Source organism: Lepisosteus oculatus, chromosome 3 (genome assembly GCF_040954835.1).
Source record: "Lepisosteus oculatus isolate fLepOcu1 chromosome 3, fLepOcu1.hap2, whole genome shotgun sequence".
In the NCBI taxonomy this organism is placed as follows: Eukaryota; Metazoa; Chordata; class Actinopteri; order Semionotiformes; family Lepisosteidae; genus Lepisosteus; species Lepisosteus oculatus.
In genome coordinates this window covers 40,873,300-40,896,498 of record NC_090698.1, presented here as the reverse complement: position 1 = coordinate 40,896,498, position 23,199 = coordinate 40,873,300, and the positions used below count along the sequence as shown (strand labels likewise).

The 23,199-nt window shown below is 36.0% G+C and overlaps 1 protein-coding gene and 1 long non-coding RNA gene across 5 annotated transcripts in view; one reads left to right on the top strand and one right to left on the bottom strand.

Moving 5' to 3' along the window:
• Positions 1-943: 943 nt before the first annotated feature.
• LOC138237719 (uncharacterized) overlaps positions 944-23,199 on the top strand; it is a 36,847-nt gene continuing 14,591 nt past the window's right edge. Inside the window, exons 1-2 of the long non-coding RNA XR_011189074.1 lie at positions 944-1,033; positions 1,309-1,393. This is a non-coding gene — a long non-coding RNA (uncharacterized lncRNA). The remainder of the gene's footprint in view (positions 1,034-1,308; positions 1,394-23,199) is intronic.
• The window catches only part of LOC107079619 (uncharacterized), a 114,979-nt gene continuing 96,548 nt past the window's right edge, over positions 4,769-23,199 (bottom strand). The window contains exons 8-10 of one of the 4 annotated variants that reach the window (XM_069187173.1): positions 10,240-10,398; positions 7,251-7,398; positions 4,769-5,108 (exon numbers count right to left, since the gene is read on the bottom strand). In XM_069187173.1, the coding sequence (XP_069043274.1) occupies positions 4,945-5,108; positions 7,251-7,398; positions 10,240-10,398 (471 nt within the window). In that variant the 3' untranslated portion in view covers positions 4,769-4,944. The remainder of the gene's footprint in view (positions 5,109-7,250; positions 7,399-10,239; positions 10,399-23,199) is intronic. The other 3 variants (XM_069187171.1, XM_069187169.1, XM_069187172.1) reach the window with 3 other exon arrangements.

The window sequence follows — 23,199 nt, the reverse complement described above, 5'->3', positions numbered from 1 at the left end:
TAAAACAGGCACCATTAAAATAACAACCAAGATTAATGCTGATGCCTTTTTTTTCTTTTTTAGTACGAATACAAATTTATTACATCGTCTTTGTTTACAAATCTTAATCAGTAGGAAGGCCACAGTATATTACAGACTATATTGTATCCAGTCTTCAGTAGTTAGCTACTGCAAATTTGTCATTGTTGCAGTTTACCAACAGTAACTACAGTATGTACCACTGATAAATAATAAAGAAATATACCTGTACATCAAAGTCTACAAAAACAGAAATGATATCAAAAGTTGATTTTATGCTCACTTAAAATTAAAATAATAATTTGTTTTTAGCATTTTGTTATTAAAAGACAACAATTATCAAAAAAGAGATACATTTATTTTTCATATAAAAATTTCCAGAAAAATCCATACCCTTAGGGATATCATGTAAGTAATTAACTCATAGAACACACACATTGAACCTTTAAAACATTAATGCAGTCTTTCAGTCTTTAACATCATACTAAAAGCTCCACACGACCTCCAAAACTAGGCACTTGCAGTTTTTTTATTTAGCTCTGGAAAAAAGTGAAGCCAATATTCATAAAAAAGGTTTAAAACATATAGACAGGTGCTGTTTCTTCCACCCATCCTGGAAATCCATGCACGCACCAGTGGAGCAGTGAAAGCTGATAAAAACAGACGTGTACTTTGCATGACACCAGAAAACAAGGCTCCTAAGTGCTTTTCATTTCCTTAGGAAGCGGTAGTACATTCAGCACTTGGAGAGCTTTTTCCGCAAGCTATTAACCTAGGTCGTTCTCAGCCTTATTTTGTGCTCTACTTCTCACTGATATGTTTTGAGGACAAGGCAAAGCTAAGCTTCAGATGCTGAAGTTCTATTTAGCCTCCTCCTTCTTCTGCAAAGATGACCTGGACTGCGCCTTCATGCTCTTGCTCCTGTGTGGGCTTTTTCCTCTTTTGTGATTGAATGGCCTCTGAAGCGGCTGGGACTGCTGAGAGTCGCCACACTCAGGAGTTGCCAAGTCAACGGGTGAGGCCTTTTTGAGTGTGTTCTGTTTTGGTTGCTCTAGAGCAACAGAAGGTGGCTTCAGAGCAGGTGCTGCACGTTCTTCTTTATTCTTGCTCTGGCTGCCCCTTTCCAGCCATTCCGAACTCATAGCTTCAGCTGTTTCGGTGTTTTGGCTGGGGCCCGCATTCTTCTCTTTGCGCTCCTTCTTGAAGGATTGCAGGCTCTCTAAAGCCTGTGTATATTCTGTCTTCAATATGCTTAGTTCACTGGACGCTCTGTCTCTTTGCTCTCCACAGTCCTTAAGCAGCTGTTCCACAGAATGGAAGAACTCTTTCCCATACCTAGAGAGGGCCTCGTCTCCTACAAAAGGGAAAGGAATGGGTAAGCAAAATATATAAATAAGAGGTGCACTATTGTGCTATGAACCATGTGTGAGAGATCCCAAAATTCAATAAATTTAAATAGCCTGTATCAGTCTTGTGTAGATATTTGGATTTCTGCTAATACTACTGGTATATTCTTTTAACATTTGATTGCTCAGTAACATAAAGAAGCAGAAGATAAATGTTTCTAATAGTGTGGCCAATCTAGAGGTGTAATGCCTGTGAACAAATTGATAAATAGGAAAATCATAAAATACCCCAAGGTCATGCAGTGAGCCTATGGATATAACTTGAATTCAAGCACTAAAACAAGGACTTTAGCATGTGAATGAGCAGTGTCAACAAACTGCCTTTCAGACATCACCATGCACAATTCAATTACAGAGCAGTTACTTTGCCTTAGCAAGATGCTTAATTTTTAATACCCATTGAACTGCAAATTGGCATTTTGGAAACAGCACTCACAGTTGTGTCGTAAATGACAACCACAACAGCCTGTTTACATTGAAGAATGCGCTGCCTGGAAGATTTATGATCACTCATTTTGTGTTTAAAAGGAGGGAGTGTGAATGTAAAATAAAGATAAATCAGAGCTGCTTTTCCATGTGGCTTGGAATGTATCTGGAATGGTGTAAATCTTCAGTTTTTTTTAATAATCACCTGGCTCTCCTTGGGGAACCTTCCCCACACACTGGCTGCCCAAAGGAAGCTTCTTTCTATAAAGCCCTGAGGCCAGCTGACCTTGAGAAGTCCTGGGGCTAATTCCAAAAAGCATGAAGTGGCAGGTGCTTGCATGTCGGGTGTCTTAGGTGTTATTGAGCAGGTGTGAACATTTCAAAGGGACAGACTTTGAGCGGCAGATAGGCAGGTAGAGAGACTGACAGATTGACATGGAAAGATATTCATGATTGCAGGAGAAGAAAGAAGAACAAACAGATAACAGCAGCGGTAGGTGCGCACACACCGCTCCAGGCCTGATTGATGTGCAGATCACTAAAAAGATACACCGGCACAATGACGGAGAAAAACACAGAGGGAGAAGCACTCCAGCAGATACTGTCTGAAAACAAAACAAGCTGCATTTCCTCCACCATCCCTTGAAGGTTACAGGGGAGATATACTTGAGCTGAGCTAGGCAAGATATAGAAAGCTTACTGAGAGGCTTAAGGAAGACAAGAGTGTCACAGTGACAGATTTCAAGTAGATATTGTGTGTTCAGAATACAAAGTACAGTTACCTAAATATGAAATGAGAATAAATTCTCTTTAACTGACAGTTTTATCACGACGTTTTAAACTATGTGCAATAGTAATACGGTGATTGTATATTAAAATGCAGATTCGTGGAAAATAAGGACAAAGACAGAATAACGAGTCCTATAAGTTGGACATAAAGATGGGCTAAAATTCCTAGAAATTAAGAGTATGCAAAAGGTTCAAATACAAAGATACAATAAAACTCAAAATAATTCATCAGGCTCTGATATTATGTTAGAACACAATACAGTTCTAACAGAGAATCAATCTTTTCTTGGGAACATTTATGATGATCAAAATGTGTTAGAATTTACCAAATTTGAAGAAAGCAGCCATTCCTGAGGCTTCAGTTAATTTATTCATAAGAGCTACAGTGGGCAGCCACAACATAAGTTTTCACTCAGCCTTGCCAATGCAGCCTCAATGCTGCCTAGACAAGACCACACACAGAGGTAGAGAAAGCCAGGCCACCGTGGTAAAACTGTGAGCAGAAAATACTGAATGATACCAGTTAGTTTTGATCCCTTTACCACATTAAATTATGTACGACAGTGCAGTGCAGTTACTACAATTCCAGAATTAAAGGACATTACAGCATCTTAAACACAGGGTTATCCACATGATAACCTACTGTTTAAATGTACCCATATTGGAATGGACTGCCACTAATTCACTGACAGGTTTCTTTGGATCATTACGATAAAACTAGCTGGGATAGTGAAATGAACAGAACAGCTATCTGAATGCCGACATGCGCTTAAAGATGTAAAGAGAAAGTGCACAAATCATATGTTGACTTAAAACATATGTTTTATATATATGAAAATATAACTAAGCTACAGAGCTTGGGAACACTAGGAATATCTAAGAAGCATCCTTGGGTGCAAAGATTCAAGAGGAACAAACAAAGGACATACAGTATACTGTACAAACATACAATACAATGTGAGTTATTAATATATTAAGAATTAGAAGTTCATTTTATATAAAAATGAACTGAAATTGGGAATAAAATGAATCAACACAAGAAAATTAGACTTTATTTTCCTTTAAAAGGAAGTAATTCTAAAAATTCTGGTGTTGATACAACACAGGTGGCAAGCACTAGTAGATCACTTCACAGAAAAGATAATTCCATGTGTGACTTGGCATTTGGATTAAAAAAAAGAATGGCAACGAAGTGGTTGTAGAAGATGAAAACAAAGAAGCAGGAGATAATCACTGCGTCATGTTCTGATGCCTCTGCCTAAAAGTGAAGTTTTTCACATCTATCAGACATAGAAGTGCCATTTCTAACCTTGTCTGCCAGCTCTTCTGAGTATTCAATCAAACTGTCAAAAACTAGGGCTGCTTCATTATGTATCCACGCTCTTTTTATTTGACATGCATAGTTGAATGCTATTGCAGGTTGCTGGCTTGTAGTACAATTTCTTTGTCAAATTTTATTTAGAACAGGTTTGTAATCTTTTTTTAGAAACAATAAAAAATATACAATACCTCGATGGTTTAAGTCCATATGTGAACGAGAAGGTGGGATGATCAGTGAGTGCTTTGATCCCACTACCTGGCGACTCCTTCATATCCTGATCAGCAAACACTGCCCAGTTTGTGACTCTGGGAGGTCTGGGCACAGTTCCACTAGTACACAGCTGGGATCACATTAGCCCAGCTCCTTACACTGCTCAAAGTATTTATGTTTTTACAGGCCATGCAAAAAAAAGTTATTTTTCTTATAAATCTTAGCACAGCAATTTTTTGTTCAATATTTTTAGCAGCTTAGGGTCTGAAGTAGGATGCTATGGTTAATCAAGACCAGCAAAGTTTGTCCACATGAGTATAAAGGAAAATATTTAACTCCCTAAATATCCCCAGTTAAGATCATGGGACATACAGGTTAATACTTTACTGTACTGTAAGATAAAAATATGCAGTTTCAGTTTCCAAAAATAGCAACTTAAAATACGTGTAAGAAACTAAATGAAAAAGTTAAAGAATTTGACGTCTGTATTTAACAATGTACTACATAAGCTATATTTTCTTTTCAAATATTTATTGTGTTAAATATTTAACACATGCAAATGTATGTAAATATATGGCATATAATTGTAAAATTAAGACCTTTATTGTAAATTAAATTCCTTAATTAGGAAGCTTAAGAAGTTTCCATAACCTTCGTTTATGTGCTTTTGTGTTCATTTTAAAGCAGCATAGAACGGTTAAGCCAGCATTATATGCAAATACTGTACAAGGAACAACTACTGGAGCATAAACTATATACCAAATCTGCTTTACATTAACAGGGCTCAGGTGCTTGAAGGGAAAAATTATTCTTTGAAGGCTTCAGTGCTTCCACTGCTTCTTGGATCTGCTCAGAGTTGGTTTTAAAGGCTGTGAGAAAGTCTCGCAGAGCTGCCTCTGAAGCGGTGCTTTTCAAAACAGTATAACACGAAAGTACATCTGTAAGGAAGGAAAGTTGCTACAGTACATATCACAGATCTGGCACTGATGAACAATCCTATAGCTCGACAGGGACTTTCCTTTAAATGATCATAATGACGTATTTTTGAATTGGGAGATTTTGCAGTCAGGAGTCTGTAATATACCATTATTTTCATATTGATGTAGGGAAAAAAAAGGCAAAATTACATTTTTCAGGAAGTTGTTATTTGAGAAAGAAGTTGTTAGAAGAAGTTTCTGGGAGTTGTTACAGTACTCGACCATTTTAGTCACTGGCTGAGAAATCATAAGCAATGTGACAATGGTATTTGGTATTTGATCAAGTTTTTTCAAAAAGTGTCTGCCTATGCTCACAAATGATTCACGCTCATTCTGACCTCGAAGATCAGCTGTCTTACGAATTGTATTGTCAACAGCAGGTTCTTCCATGAAATGGCATTTAACTGACTGATGAAAAAATATACCAAACTGCATAAGGAGGTGCTGTACATATAAAAAGGTTAAATCAACTGAACAACTCTGTGATAGCACTTGTTCATACCCCCCTACCTGAGGCATGGGAAAAACATACAAATAATCATTATATTTTTAACTATAAACTATAGAAAACAATCCAAAATTATTTAACTAGTACAAAAACATCTGTTTACAAAATAATCCAAATTTCTTTCCAATTTTGCATGTGATTAGTCTGGACCTGCCACAGATATTCACCTGACTTGGCTTTTAAAGGGCCAAACTTCATAGATGTTGTGTATTAGGTACTGCTTTGATTGGTGGCTGTGCCAAGATAAAGGACAGACATCTTGAAGGGGGTTATATAGTTGGCACTCATGCTCCCAGGGTTTAAATACCGTAATCAACAAGACCGATTAACCTCATCACACTACAGTGAAATTGTCTGGCAGGTGCCGAGTAAGACTAGATGAAAATGGCTCCAGCTAAACACCAGGGCTTTTTGGCACAATAAGTGCTTTTCTTTATTGTATAATACTGGATAGGTAAAATCACAGAGAATTAACCTTCTTTCAATCTCTTAATTACACCTGGCTGCATTGGTGAAATGATTTGTTTAACCTATTTATAACACGAACTGTATTTTTCTTGGGGTTTATGTAAATCTCAAAGACTTCTCAAAAAATGTAACTTGTACCAGCAAACCATCCTTTGCTAAGTGATTTTATGGAAAGTGTAATTTTATCTACTGTAGATGCATAGAAGACATGTTCTGATCCAATTCATGTTTTAAGTTAGATTAAGTATCTCTATTCTTGGAAAATGAAGAAGACTATCTGCATGGGACAGGGCATGGATGTTTCATGGGCTAACTGAAAGGACCTTCTATTACAAAACTTTGTATTTCCTAATTCTTAATAAGAGTTGAGACAGACAACTAAAATATATATAGAAGAGAATATATTAGCTCTTCAGACAAGAACATAAATATACTGTATACAGCACTCCTGGGGAAAAAACATGGTCCTAACATCAAATATTTCCATGAAGGCAAAGGACAATTATCAATCAATTTCTAGGAGCTAGGAGCAATTTAAACACAAGAGTACATTGGCTCTGTCTTCTACATACCACAGCGACCTTTTCTAACCTAAAATCCAACCAGGTCGCAGTGCTGGCAGACCACAATGTAAGCCTGTCACTCAATCATCACAATAGAGGTAAAATTCAGGGCTTCGTTGTCATTCTGTATGCCAATAGCAGGATAAAAAAGATACAGTATGCATTCTAAATCCATCACACTTTTTAACACCTAAGTGGATGAGCAGTGGAGGTTAAACTCCTGCAATATTATAATTTAAAAAGCTAACATTTATCAAAATTAGTAAACTACAACCAGCTGTCCATTTTCTAACTGCTTCTTCCAATTAGACTTTCAACCATTTGGTCTTCATTGCAGCATTTGTGGAGTATGAAATTGGGTTGTATTCAGTTTTAAACAGCAACAAATCTGTGATTTTTTGTGGTTACATTTGCCAGGATAAACAAAGTGTTTCAGAAAAGCATTTGCAGATTTCTCTGTGTAATTTTATAAACAATGCTCATCTTGCATTACATTTATGGCAATATGCATAAATGCTGACTCAGTCTTAGCATAAAATGAGTAAAAAGGTAAATTCACAATACCTTGCAAAGGAGCACACAAACTCTCAGCAACATTGTCCTGAAAAGCTCTGTAGGCCTGTCTAATCCCCTGGATCAAAGATTCAGTGTATTTGACTTGAAGGTTGTATAAGCTCCTATGAAACTCCAGCTCTGCCTGCAATGCTTCCACCTAATTCACAAAGGAAAACAAACTGAATATCGTGTTTGTTCAACTAACCAAACACGTTTTTTGTGTGCAGTCTGAAGCTTTAATGTTACTAATTTAACTACACATACAAATACACAACTAATGGGCATTTCATTTCAGCATTTTTGAAAATATTAATACAATACTACACAAAGGGTTACAAAAACAGGCTCAATAACTAAGAAAAAGTAGAAAAAGAGTATGGCTGTTACTTCAGGGTTACAGAACAATGGTTTGAGGGTACTGCTTGTTGTATACTTCTCATACATTAAAAAATACAAAGTAAATCCAGTACTCTTCATAATGTGATAAAAAAATCCCTCAGCTGTAAAGCAAGAACACATGCAGTAACTTTCATAAAAGGGTAAGTACAGTTTGTTTAGTTTAGATAGTATTAAGATACTTATAAGGATGCTGAAGTGAAATCACACTCTATGAAACTGATTCATATGGGATTATTATCTTTTTTAAGTCTACAATCTGTTATCCTTAAAAATGCATTAATAGACCATAACTCATATTCATGAGCAGAATATGCGTGACACACCAACTGAAGTGTTATGCATTAATCAGTGCCCTTAGGTAGAGAGGTCTTTGTTTATTATTAATGATTGATATTTTCCCCTTCATAGAATGCTAATGCATGGCTCTTACCTGAAATCACTCTTTTGATGACCTCTGAGAGGAGAATAATAGAAAGGCACTCAGCCCTTCGTGTCAAACAAAAATATAAAATAAATTGCCACCTTAGCTTTCAGTGTTAATAACCCCTTATTATAGTCATCTGTGAAATTTAGGTAGAGTAAGAAATGTGGAACAAATCTGATTCATTATTTTCCTAAATTGAAAGTAACAAAAAACACACAAAACGTTCTAGTTACACATAGCTTTCACAATTATTATAATGCCTTACTTATCAACATCTACTAAAGTACTCAGCAGATTCATGTATGTCATAAATGTGTCATCTCACGTGTTAACTATACTGTAACTACTCAACATAAATTGTGTTATAAACAGGTCCCTGTGAAATTTAGAAGTAAACCTTAATGTTCTTCTGCTCATGTATAAAACATTTAAAGGTCTGGCTCCAGAGTATTTTAAGGGCTTATTGAGCCTCCTCATCTACAGGACCAGGTTTTAAGAACACATTGACCAATTCCATTAAACGTTCTACAACTTTGACAGGTTAAAATATAGCGTTTATTGTAAGATATAGCTTTACTCTTGATTTTACTGGATCTATTTATGATGCACTTTATTTTTCTTCTGTAATAAGCCAATATCCTGGCTTCTATTATGAAATAGCTGGAGATCACTTAGCTACTAAATGTGCTAGACTGCCTGAATGGGCGTCTCTCATTTGTAATCATTGTCATATTCTTATGACATATCATATGCTTATGACTTTGACTGTTCCATTAAATCACCTCATTAGTGATAGGGGTGAGTAGGCATAGGTAATGTGGTAATTTAACATGTTGAAAATCACTCTTGGCGATAAGAAAGAAAATCTGGGAAAAAAATAATATGCCCCAATGTATCAAGAATACAATGGCTCTGTATCATCTGAATGTTGGAGGCTGGACTTCTGGGGTATTCACAGTCAGCAATTCCTAAACTGCCAAGATGTTACAGCCAAACTCAGTCTGTTAATGACAGGTCATGATCTTGGAGACCTTGAGTCATGGACTGACAATTAGTGTCTCATTGCTGTACAACTCAACTTGTAGTGATTGTTGTCATCCTGAGTGTACTATGCTGCAGTAATCAAGTCCTGGGATGTCACTTCTTGTCCGTCATTGGGGCTCATCTTGACATCACAACATTCTAGCAGGACAAGATGTATCATATTGCAACAGCCTTCATGCAAGATGATAATGTAACCATTACTGTATGATACTATATGGATGCCCTACTAGTCAGACTTGAGCCTCTTTGAGAGGGACAAGCTGGTACCAATGTGTGGCATCTGAGGCTCAGAGATCAGTCAACAGGCACGTGTCTCCCCAGACTCTACAAGAGGAATGGACCAGAAGCCCTCAAGACAACATCTGCAACTTGGTGCAATAATGCACAGCAGATGTACAGATTGTATTGCTGCCAGTGGCGGCCACACATGCTACAGGTCTGGGACTTTTACAGAATACCCCCTGTTGATCAACCCTGTTACTGACAAATGCTATTCAGCAAGATTCATTTTTGCGTGTCATGTCTGTTTTATAAAATGTCTGTGCACCTGCTGCAAAACAAATATTTTGTCTTTTTCCGAATAATAGCTTTGTTAATTTGTTGCAGTAAGAAATTATATTTCTTTTAATGCCCAATACACATAACTATTTTGACAGTTTTTTTCTAGGTTTGGGTGGTCTAGGAGTTTAAAGTGAAAATGAGAAAATTGCTCAGATTGAAGATGGAAGAAATGAAGAAATATTTAGTAGACAGATTGTTAACTTACATTTCTGGTTCCTGCAGTGGATATTAATTTTCAGAAGGAGATATTAACTGCTAATTCTTAACTGGATATGGATATTCCTAGAATGCATTACAAAGCAAATATGATCCATAGAATTAAATAAATCTGTGAAAGAATACTACTACCGAAATGACATTTGTACAGCCCTGTATGTGTAACCTAAGAGTAAAATTAAAATGTATACAGTATTTAGAAATGTGCCTCATTTTAAAGCACTTCACTAAAGTTAAAAGAACAATGTAGGCCTACTGTAATTTAACATAAAGCCGGACACATCCTGCTCAAAATCAGGAGTACTCTATCTGCATGATTGAGAGTTCTTACCCTCCCCTACTAATTTGGCCCACCTGCTGCACAGCCATCAGTCGGGAGTAATTTGCAGCCTTCACCAGGGCCTCTGCGGCTCGACGTGCCCGCTGCTGAGGGGCTCCTTTTGGGAAGGCCGGCAGCACTGAAAGCACGTTCTCCGCAGTCAGCCCCTGGCTCACCCGCTGCTCCCTTCTCGCCTGTAAAACATCGATACAGTCACGCTGTGCACATCCTTAATTAATAGCACCCTGACATTCACTTTAAAAGCTGAAAAAACACCACGCAGGCCCTCACACAAACAGCCGCATGTGGGGAACATTTCCCGACGTGGAAAGCTGTAATGATTGAAAAAAAGGTTTTATACTTCCACACTTAAAGTGGGGCACTTCGCAGCTGAGGTCATTGTTTTATTTCAGTGGGTTTGTTGCAGCGCAAAGCTATTTTTACTGCTGACATTTCACATGATGCCACTGGGCAGTTGCTACACAGGCAGTGGTCATAGAAGCTTTGTCACGTCACACATCCACACCCTTTCTTGAATCTGTCTTGGAAGGACCACCTTGTAAGAGGCTGACGTGACTCATTTTCACTGCATTTGCAAACCCTGAAGCTGCTTTCAAAGTTAAGAACAGGCCCAAAGCAAGCGTCATTGTGGTTGCTGAGGTCTACACCAGGACTAGGCTTGGACTATCTGAACTGATTTTACACTGGTCCGTGAAAGAATTTGATCTATTTTTTTCATATGCAGTGTCTCACATGGAAAAAATAACTCAGATCCCTTTGATTTTCTTCAAAAATATAAGCTTTCTCATTTTGTGCATATATATCCTGTTTAGCAACAGAAAATGCTAACAACTATAACAAAACTATAAAGATTTTCATCAGTTATATCACTTCATTGTTTTGAAGGCAACATTTATATATATCTAGTAAAATTCTGAATTGAACGGGCTTTTTATCTTTAAAGGAAAACAAGCACAATGCATACAGAAAGAAGATGAATTTGACTTCCAGGCAAGATAAGGTTAGTATAAATCATAGTTCAATGATCCTTAGTACACATCAGAGTGGCATACTGTATGTGTGGATCATGAAAAGAGACTAAAAAGTAAGTTAAAACTTAAATAATTATAAATGGGACATTATCATGATGTAGTGTTTCACTAAAGCCAGAATATTAATAGTCAAATGGATTATAACACTTAACCAGATTGCTAATTAAACATCTTATAACCAGGGACATAACCATTCAAAGATACATCAGTCTCTGTGTGTTCTGCACTTCCATCGCTTTAAAAAAATATGCAAAAAATAGCAATTCTGTCGTACTTGTAAGAGAATTACAACAGAATTGTCCATGGCATACAACCACTCTCAAACCAGTGGGATTGTCATTAAAGAGCAGTTGTGAGTTACAGGATGATACTGAAAAATTGTCTAAAACAACTGGAATAAAGGTGTTTCAATACATATTTTCTGGTAGAGCCAGGTCACTCTAGAAAAAGCAAGTTTATCACACCCCATATTCATTTTAAACAGTACAAGAAAGCAATTTTGTTTGTTTTTTCAAATTTATTTTAAGAGGCTGGTATTCAGACTTGCAGTTACACCATTGGGCTTCTGTGCCAAACTCCATGTTCTAGGACAGAAACAGTATCATTTACATGTGGCATGGTTCTTCATTATAAGAAATCTAAGAAAGAAATAAAGTAACATAAATGTTCCTGCTTTAAGGAATCAGCAAGGGCCAAAGCACATAGACTTTCAATTTCAATTTAAAAAAAGTATGATGTCAGTAAAAATGCATATGCTGTACAGACAGGAATGAAAACCCCAAACATTCTAAAGGGTATTAAAAAGGCAACAAAATCTATTGTTTTTAATACAATGTTGTGCTTAATCCCTATCAGTATACTGTATAATTCAAAACGTTGCTACAGAATCCAAATAACACGGAGGATGTGACAATTTAAATTCAGTAAACTAGCAGATTTTTTCCCCATAAAATTACACATTATATTAACTTCATCTTATCTTTAAAAAACATGTGTATGATATATTTGAGAAGACAAGTCTACTCTGAAATTTAAGAAAAAAATCTCTCCTTAAAGAGATTTAATTATTTATTCCTTGATAAAGACCATCACTTCTTATAGTGTTATCTAACAGGCAAAGGGTTCAGAGCTGGCAGCTTGTTCAGCCTTTACAGGTTTGGAGGAGGTAAACATTCACATGAAGCAGGCAGGGGAAGCTTAAACAGTTGAAGAAAGTGATCAGTACTTATGAAATATATAAAGAGGGTTGAAGGTTAAAAGCTTTTACTTCATTGTTTACTATTAACAGTATATTTGCTACAAAACCTCTGATCTCTCTGGCCTATATGCATAAACACCATCTATTCTCATGACAAGATGAAATGCTGCACACATTTTTTTAGGTCCTCAGAAAATGTAAAATTCCTTTGAAGTAGGATGTTATGTTGTGGTTTTCAACTAGCAATATAAAAAGAGGAATGAGCCGATATAATAGCCTTAGAAAGAAAAATTGACACTTCATTTCTCTAATGCCCTTTTTCTCTAGTTCTGGCCCTAGAACATTCCCTATTACTTTTTTAAAAGTGATACATACTGTAGCATTTTGGATCACAAACACAAATGTAACTTTCTGAATTAAATGACCACATGTTTTTAGGACTGAACACTTCAATGTTTTAAAATAGACTAAGTCAGTGAAGATAACCTTTGTGATTTATTCATTAGGAATTTTGTATTTATTGCCTATGAAATTACATGCCTTCAAAATTTGCATGCCTTCAATTTATATATACTGCTGGTCACAAATTCACAAAAATAAATCTAGTGGAAAAGGGGGGTGAATACAATACTATTTGTCCTTCTGTATTCTAATCCCTGATCATCTTTGCCTGAATAGATTACATTATATTCTGAAGAGAATAGACTTCGCGGATAAGTTGTCTTAAACACGGTATAACGGCAGGCCAATGAACCTACCTTTTCGTAGAAAAATACATTTACCAATAATCTTTAAATAAAAGCAAATTGATATTGATATTTTCTTTGACATATAATAACTTTTCTTTTTGGTGTGCTGGTAGTAAGGAAACATGTTCAATCTCAAAAACAAATATACTGTAAATATTTTCTGAACTTTCCTTTATTTGCTGGACATTACAAACACACATGGTTTCTGAAATTACCAGTACACTTAATTTGATTTTCTAGCACACTGGATTCCTGTCGCTGTTCAGACGGACATACAGCAGTTTGTTTTTTATATATATAAACATGGGTCTCGCAGAGATTATATTTTGAAACCACTACACCCTCATGGCTAATCAGGCCTTCAAAGTGACTCAAAGTCCTGAACATCACATTTCAGTAAATAAGTCGGATTGACTTTTAAAAGCTGGCCTGACATCAGAATAGTCAAACATGTACTTCAAAGAATCTCCTGTTGCAGCCTTTCTCTATTCTCTGGGTGCCAGGTGGCATGGGCTTGATGCCTGGCCTTCCATTTTGGGGAAGTAGTCTGTGCTTGCTGAGTGGTTGAGCTAGTAGAAAACAGCAAGCCCAGAGGTGGACAATTAAATTAAATTCAGTTGCATCGCAGACAGTGAACAAAACACAGAAGGTGCACTTGCACACATTTTACAGGCAAGCTGTGGTATCTAATGATTTCAGAAACATTTCATTACATTATTTGACTGTTTCAGCCAGTAACTCCTAAACATATTTGAACTATTGGCAATTACAGTACTTTCCCATTGTTCATGTGTTTATTGGATACTTTTCAAAGTACTTTGTTACATTCATTAGTTCATTTGTTATCAGAAATGTTGTAATGACCAACTATATGAATGATGCTACAAATCCCATCTGCTACGTATGAATGGATGGTAACTGAAAAGGAAAAAAGTGCTATTAACTTACACAGCAAAACTGCTTTGACAATCAATCAGAATTGTGATAGTTTTTTTGGGATGTACTTCCATCTAGTTTTTCACATATTATACTGTTTGAGTAACTGTTATTAAATAACAGAATAAAAAAAATATTGTAGGCATACTATTAGTCATCACAAGGTGATGGTGTAAAGAAAGAGTTTTTGCTGACTAAACTGACGCATTGCTTATTTGCCTTCAAAGTAGACACTGGAAGTTAAAAAAGCCCACCCACTGATTTAACTGTCTGAGTGCTTTCTAGAGACTCACAGAAGAAACACTGGTTAGCTGTTGTCGGAGACAATTCAGTCTCTATACAGGTTTCTGCCTGTCAATGAAGCTGGTTAGTGAAACATGTCAAAAAGGTTATCACCTTATACAAGATCACAGCATAACGCAAGATAACTTGTGAACTTCCAACTTTGGAAACTGATGAGAATTTTCATTTAAGCTCAGAAAACAATGTTAACAGAATGACCTAGAATGGGGCACGCCATATAATTATCACTTCCAACGATGGCAGATAAAACTGGAAAACAATGTGAATTTCAATAAAATTTGTTTTACCATACACTATTTTAATGTTCTCTTAGTTCTGTGACATTATGCCACAGAATATCTCACGTAATGTGACATAACGTTCTGATCTCCAGCATAATGTGTATTTCTGTATGGTTGTGTAACTAAAAATGACAAAAGGCCTGATTTCGCATTTTGCCTATAATGCTTTATAAATCTATTTAATATGTATTTTATAGAGAGCTAGATTTTCTATAGAATTTTACACTTCTTATGAAGAAGGAACACTGTCAGGGGCCGCCGTATATGAATCTTACACAACATCCACACATCCAGTGAATCCAAAACTAAGTCTAGTTAAAAGTCTGTCTAGTAGCGATCCACTGGTAATAGCTAACTGCATACAAAGTAGGTTGCCCTCTAACAGTCTTAAACAGGCATCTTTCAAGCTACCAGGTATGTCTTTCCTACAGCTTTTGTGCAAAAAAACATTCTGTACTGCTATAATAGTTTAGGAAATAACTTTTTTTTATCACATCCCATAAAATACTTCTGATGATGACATCTTTTAAGAGTATGCAAAATAATTAGTAAGCCAGTCATATATGAGTGTGGGAAATTGTTTACTGCTTATAAACTATTATTCCATTTGAACAGATACGCGTAAAATCATTTTAACATCTTAAACAAGATGTAATGATTCTATGGCATCTGTTTTACCCTTTTGCAACTTACGCAATTCCACTTCTCTCTTGGGATGACTTTACTGCCACATGGATTTTGTCTTTGCCTGTTTACACATGCTCATTGAATCTATTTAGCAGCGTGCCAATTAGGAACAAATTAATTGGTGGCAGCTCATACTGAGGTATTCCAGTTCCCCTCTCCAGCAGGACTTTGATCCTTTCTGACAGATAAGGTGGCTATGTTGTGTCTAAACCTCTGCTTGGAGCATATCCCGTTAATTAAAAGGGCTTTTTGCAAAACTAAGCTCAGATGTATTTATTGTAAATAAGTTAGGCTGGAGCTTTAACACATTCTTTTAACATAAATTCTGTGAATCACAATTTCTGAGAAGGGAAAGAACAAAAATATATATTTTTTTGCTCTCCCAACAAAAAAGACTTATATATAATATGCACTAATACTTTTTTTGTGTTCGGAATGGCATGGCACTCTATGAATGAAAAATGACTTCAATCTGTAACCTATACAAAATACAGCAAAATTACATTGATTGGAACACACTTAAGACTCATTCTACTATTAACAGTTATATCATTTTTCACAGTGTTACATGTCTATTTTTTTAAAGTTACTGAACAACTAGAAGAATCAAAGCAGAGTGACTTCAACCATTTTTACATTCAATAAATTGCTATAAAGTGCAGTAAAGCTATTAAAATGCAAAATTCTGACCACATTTGACAAAACACTGTCTACAATTAACCTTATTTTTAATTTCATCAGGACAGTCTTCAGCAGAGTAAAACGCTTGGGTACTAAAGCCAGTTTGAAAGGAAGGGTGTGATGGAACATTTTCTGCACAAATCTTAAGACAACAAAGGAGAACACCTTGTGGATTAGGAAATTTAAGAAGATTAAAACAACTAAAAGACCATCTAGAGGTGTTCTATTGTCAGTAAGTTACAATTAAATTTAAAACAAATTATCTTCAAGGCATCTTCAACAGTATATACAGTAGCATATACTACAGTATATAATCAATACATTGTAACCATGTTCCTTTATGTCACAGCCATACTGTTTTGACAACACACTGCAAATGTTTTTTTATGATTTATCCCTTTTTATCAAATCTATCTCTTCTAGTACTTTTAGTACAAGGTTTTGTCATGCTGTTGATTGAACCCCCTTACGCTGGTCACATTTTGTTCAGTAAAAAATGCTAGTCTCAGTTTTTTTATCATCCAATGTATTGCAAATCTTTAATTAAAAATAAAAGGGCACTTTATGACCCCTTCATTACCCATCTGAAAACATTACTCTGTGTACATGTGGTAATGGGGTGGTAGGAGGACACAAGATGATGGATTTTGTCTCTACTACACCCCCTAAAAATATATTTGGGACAAACATTTGGTCTGCAACATACAGGTTAGATAATGTTATAAAACCAAGAAGCTGTGTGTCTATTTTGAAACTGGTAAAGCAACTTGGCTTACCTGCTGAGGTAGCTAAGGAACTGAAGGAGTTCATTTTAGTTAGAAGTTAAGTGTAAGGTGGACATTTGTTTTCATGTTTTGCATTTATTTCCTCTACACTGTAAATAAAGTTCAGATTTCCAAAGTCTGTTTGTTTTCCTACATAAAAGATCTCTGAGGTACGATACCCTACATAAAGTCACATGAGGTAAAGAAAGCAGCAGTAGGCTCTGTGGTCTTGGGAATGGCGTGTTGCCATGGCAAACATGGACAGTGGACTGGATGAGGGACTACAAAACCCCAGTGTAGCTGGAAGCAGAAGACTGGAAGTATCTTTTCTTGAGCTATGGCAAAGCGTTATGGAATTTGATATGGGAGGGTGAGGACTTCTAGCAGGAGGGCGTTCGAAGCAACATAATGACCTCATGAAGGCTTGACAAGCCATTTCCTAGGAGGTCTGCAAAGGCAGACTTGGAAAACCTGGAGGGGGTTGAAGCCTGAAGTTCTGGAAGTTTCCCAGGAGTGGCAATAAGCTCCGTTGTCTAGCTCACAGGCAAGGTGGAATGTGTACATACCCTCTAACATTGTGCATGAGAGAGGAACTGAATTTGTTCTGCTAGACAGGAAGAAGGTACTTTTCTCTGAGTTTGCACCTAGGGAAGAGCTGCCATACCCACAGTCCTTGGACAGAAGGGAAAATGAGTAGTTAGCACCATGGCCTGAACAACGGGTAATGACCTCAATCCATGGGCAAAGATGCTAGAAGAATGAGTGTCCTCTGAGCAGCACTGCAGAGGCAGTGCCATTATCTGTTTTCCTGAGGTCAGCCTATCTGAAAGATCCTTGACACCATACTACCTCATGTGGTGTTACAGCAGATACTGAAATATATTTTTATATGCCCTGACTATCTAAAAGCTGTATGGAGTATTACAATACCAATGATCACACTAATCTCTCCATCTGTTTTCTTTAAGATGGTTTTCCTAACTCCCACATCAGAAAGACTAGAGAAACTAAAATTATCCTGCAGCTACTGTAGGATCACACCTTTCTCCTTCTCTCAACAACAGACTTATTTTCCTCTAATTTCTCTCTATTCATTATAGGTTTCATTTCACACCTCAGTTCAGCTAAACTTTGCTTATTGTCCTGTCTTTCTCACACCTGAAGAAGGCTTCACGGCCGAAACATTGTGTTTTCTTTCATCTCTTTTCAGCATGGAATAAACCTATTACTTGTTCCTTTGCAGCCTACGCATGCTGATGCAGCTACCCACCTGAACTACTTAAAATACCACTGACCATTAACACAAAGTGTTTTATTACCATTACTAAAAGGTATGATATTGATTGCACATTAAACAGATTATTTAGAAAAAGAAAATCACGGTTAGATGGGACTTTCAGAAAGTGTCAGGTCTTTTATTTTCACATGTCAAGTTAACTTGGCCAATGCATGTTGACCATGACACGCAAGTGTTGTATATAATGTTTCGTGTACATGTCTTCTACATCAGTTTTCAAAGCCCAAGTGTGAAATACTGTAAGTGGTCCATGCTAAGTAAAATGATGTTGACATGATGTGTACTTCTTACTGTGATTGTGAGGTCTGTAAGCCTGTTGAAAATGTAATCATACAGCAAATAATCTGATATTAACAAAATTCACTTTGGTCTAGGCAGAAGTAGAGGTGCAGAGGCACTTGCCCTATCAACTACAGAACTAGTTTAAAAGAAGAAAAATACACATATATATAAAACAGAATTTGACAGAGTGGAAGAATCTGAGTGGTACTGATGCTGATACCGGAGAAAGCATTTTCAGTTTTTGATAGTTGGTATTTTTTCTTTGAATTAGAAGCCACAGCAGACAAAAAAAGATAAGGTATTTTTTTAAGAAAATGAGACTTTACTGAGAGACTTCACGATGTACAGTAGGAAATAATTTGCCAGAAATAAATCCTTTTATAATCTTGTGTATTACAGCAAATGACCTGATGTTTTGAATGAGCAATATTACTAGCTATATACACAGGCATAGCTTTTTTTGTTATTCTTGTCATTTTTAAAGTATTTAAATTGCTACTTTTCTTGCTGTGTAAAATCTTTTTACATTCCAAAGAATCGTGTAAAACAACCTAAACTGGGGAGAATATTTTTTTTTATGAATCCTGTTTTAAAATTAAAATTAGAATAAAAGAAAAAAAAAGAAGCTTTTCAAAACACTTCTAAATCTTTAAATCCCATCTTGTCCTGACAGAATTTAGAGTACCTCTTTTGCCCCCAACAGGAGGTTTTTCTATACCTTTTCAAGACACCAATATTCAGCCCATTATCAACCACAATGTCTCCTGGGGAGATGAGAGCTTTCTCCTTCGCGTAATCATTTCTATTCTGTATTCACCAAGCCCTCTCGCCTTCAACTCTTAAACAGCACGAATATGTGCTTTAAAACAGACTGAAAGCGGGCCCCCTGGCAGGTTCCCCTGCACTGCTTGGGGGGGTACTGTCTTTCATAGAAGACATAATCTCCCACCTGTGTGCTGAGAAATTGTTGGAATAAAATTACCAAGATCTGAATGTCTGAAATCATAGTAATTAGTTCTCTGTTCACATTATGGTGATATTTCACTATGTCTGATACAAGTTCCTGGTTTTCAACAAAACGGATAGAAACTTTTCTAGGCTTTCAGATCCACAGTGACTTAATAGAGTCACACAGTGGCTCACTGCTTGCCTGCCCCTCACATAATGTACACCGACTGATTATCTTCCTTAATCAGGAAAAGAATGAATCACAAATTAAAGAGTTTGTGCATAATTTAAAAAAAAATGAGGGCAGCACAGAAAACCTTTTAACAAGAAAAAAATGAAAGACTTTTTTTGCTTCAGTATACAGTATGAATGAAGATATTGTGTAGTTAATATCAACACTTCAATTAACTACTTTCAGTTTTAGTGCTTTGCTTACCAGTATATGGGCATTATTGTTTTCTACTCTCCACCTATTCTGTCTTGAATGTAAAGTACAATTACTTAACAGTGCTTAAGTGAGGTGAGGCTTGAGTCAAAAATCTGTCCAAAGATTAGCAAAGAAAGAAGCTGCTGATAACACCTTTGTTCTTAAACAAAGGACCTGAGAGAAAAATGTGGCTCAGTGAAAAGATCTGTTAGACTTATAGTGTTAACATCTCTGGGTTCCATCACTTGATAACAGCACTTACATCTGTTTTTTTTTGTTACACATAATAAGGAAGTGTAACAGTCCAACTGTTTCTCTGAGCCATCTGTAGTGGTGAGCACTGTGGGTGAACCAGTCTAATCCGCTAGTTGGGTTTAGAGTACTTTTATGGTTTCATTTAGAAGAGGGAAAAGGTTAAAATTTCCCATGGGGTTGCAGGGAGAAGGGGGTACGCCCTACTGTAGATTGAAAAGGAAAAGCAGGATTGCTTTCCCATACAGGTTAAGTTAAAATGACAAAGCACAGTGTAGTATTACTGCCATTTAAAGTCGGTTTACACGGGAGCCTGGTGAAGCAAAGCAGGTTACAGACCAAGTCAGAGTGGGAAGGGTTGATCTGACCTCAGTACCGGTTTTCATAATTCTCCAGACTCATTATTAACACCAAATAATGTGCAGGTACCATATAAAACAGGGTTTTTGTGCATAGGTCCTCCAATGTCAGGTTAGGGGGATCAGCTGCAGGAAAATAATTTAAACTCAAACCATGCTCTTTTTTCCTTATCTGGAATATCATAACTGTACCAGACACTACATGTGGATTGGTGGTGAATATTTCTAAGGCAAATCTTCATGAAAACCTTTACTATCACCTTAATTAGAATCCAAAGATAAATATCACAGAGGTATTGTGGATGGAATTGCAAGTGCTGTATTTCTCAGTAATTTATTAAGTGTAATGGTTGTTTTTCACTTAGCAATTCTGATCGTGTCAACCACAACCCCACCCCGACACACACACACTGAACATTTGAAAAGTAACTTTTTAATAATTTGCCTTTCTTGTAACTTTCTTACAGGTTGGACAATTGCTTTGGACAGAGCCTGATGGAAATATTACTCTTATGATCCAGAAGTACTGTGTATCCAACATTTGTACATGAATAAGAAAATACATAAAAGAAGGTTATTTTTTTATTTGAAGAACTCAGACCAGTTCTTAAATGACCTCTAAAATATAAAGCATAAAGAAAATATTGGAATTACGATGACCAGGTTTTCATTAGTAAAGAAAACCCTTGAGGAATGAAACATCTTTAAAATAATATCACTAAAACAGACAAGCACAATACCCAAATGTTACTAAAAAGGCACATAAAGTGATATAAAATGTGCCAGTGCTGAGCAAAACTTCCTGTAAATTGGTAGCTAGGAATCATTTTATTGTAAGATCTTTCTCACACAGAGCTTCCTTTTCAACGTTCAAGCTCTTTTTCTGCAGGCTTTTTGTACATAATGCAGACAGAAATACCACAGTTAAAATCCACTTTGGAGTTGATCATTGTAACTTCATAAAAAAGAACTTGATCTGCACATTCTGAGTTTCAAGATTCTTTAGAGATGTAACTGCATAATGGTTTTATTACTGTGCGAAGAAGAGTCTTAATATTTTAGTAGGACTATAAAAATCATAGATGAAAAAATGCACGAAGAACATAAATAATAAATGTAAGGACTATTTCATGGCATTTTTAACTGTATTTAAATCAGACAAAATGCCTTAATATTAATTGATTTTGAAGAAATGGCAAAAGATCACACATCCAGTGATCAATTATGTCTGTCTTCCCAATAAAATGTAATTACTTAATTCTGTAATATATCCCTTTAGCTGCAACATGGCCGAGAATGGCCATGTACGCCTGATAAAGAAATTGATATGTTTCTATTAGAAGCAGGTAACTAGTAGTTAATCTACATCAATATGAATACATGGATGTTGACAGCTTATTTTTTATATTTTTAAAATCTTTTAATATTTAAATTAAAATAATTTTAGAATACATTGCTGAGATTACAGATTTATACTTAAAAATGTCATAGGTTATTTTATACTATGTTTCCTTTTATCATCCAAATCTGCACTGCAGATTGCAAAATTGCACTGCAATTTCCCTCACTGGATCAATAAATAAATTAAGATAGATAAATCTGATTCTTGAGGTTCTGCAGTTCTGCTTTTTGCCTGATCTTAACAACAATATCTAACTGGTTACTCACTTTATTAGCAAAAGTTGCCATCTGTCCAAGGAACATCAGCAAGCATCAGTTCAAAGATCTCTAACGCCTTCAAACCTGGTTAAGCTATTATATTTCAGGTTTCTGTGGTAATATCAGTCTATAGAACTATTTATTTAGTCTAAACAGTTTAGAGTAATACAAAGAGTATAAAACGTTTTCATATGAAAAATTGGGTGAAGAGCCATTTGGGATTTTAATTAATTTCGATATAAGATTCAAACCCAGTATAAAGAGAAACTAAAGATGTGCAGCAAAGTTTGATTTTACAGAAATACCATAAAATTAATACTAAAGAAAAGATAGGGAAGTAAGATTTTATCATATCTATCCAAGTGCTTGCATGCTCTCCTTGTGTTTGCATGGGTTTTTGCTGGGGCTCCAGTTTCCTCCCACTTGCCAAAGGCATGCTGGCTGGTGTCTCTAAATTGCCCCTGTGTGCACTGAGATGGACTGGATTCCAATTCAAACGTGTGCCCAGTACTTTTCCAAAAATAAGCAGCTTTTTGTTAATGGATGGATCCAGAATTTCTGGATGTTTTCAAATACCACAGAATCACAGAATCTCATTTGATATATCTGAAAATATATAGATGGATAATCTCCTGTATTTAAAGAAAGCCTCATTTGTAACGCACTGCTAAAACTGATCCACTCTGAACACTAAAGAATATTTGTTATAATTTCAATCATTTCTTTTCCACATTATGAGCCATTGAAGAAAGAATCTAGAAGCCATCAACATACTTTTATAAATGAATATGGTATTTACGTTGCATGTGTGGAAGACGCATGACATTCAATTGTGGCTCACAGGGTTAGGGGGGCATAAGGAAATGCTTTCACCTTTAAGGAGCTGATATAATTAGCACACATATAATGACAATTTTAATAACGTCAACAGTAAGTCAAAATAGAAACCTGTTGGTAAAACAGTATATCTAACATTCAAACCAGTTAATAATTACTAAATTCATTTATTTGCTTTTTTCCCTTTTCTGTCCTATTCAATCATGAACAGTAATGTGATGTAAGCTACCTAGCTTTTATAATGCCAGTGCATTATGCAATTCATATTTGATTTTCTGTAATT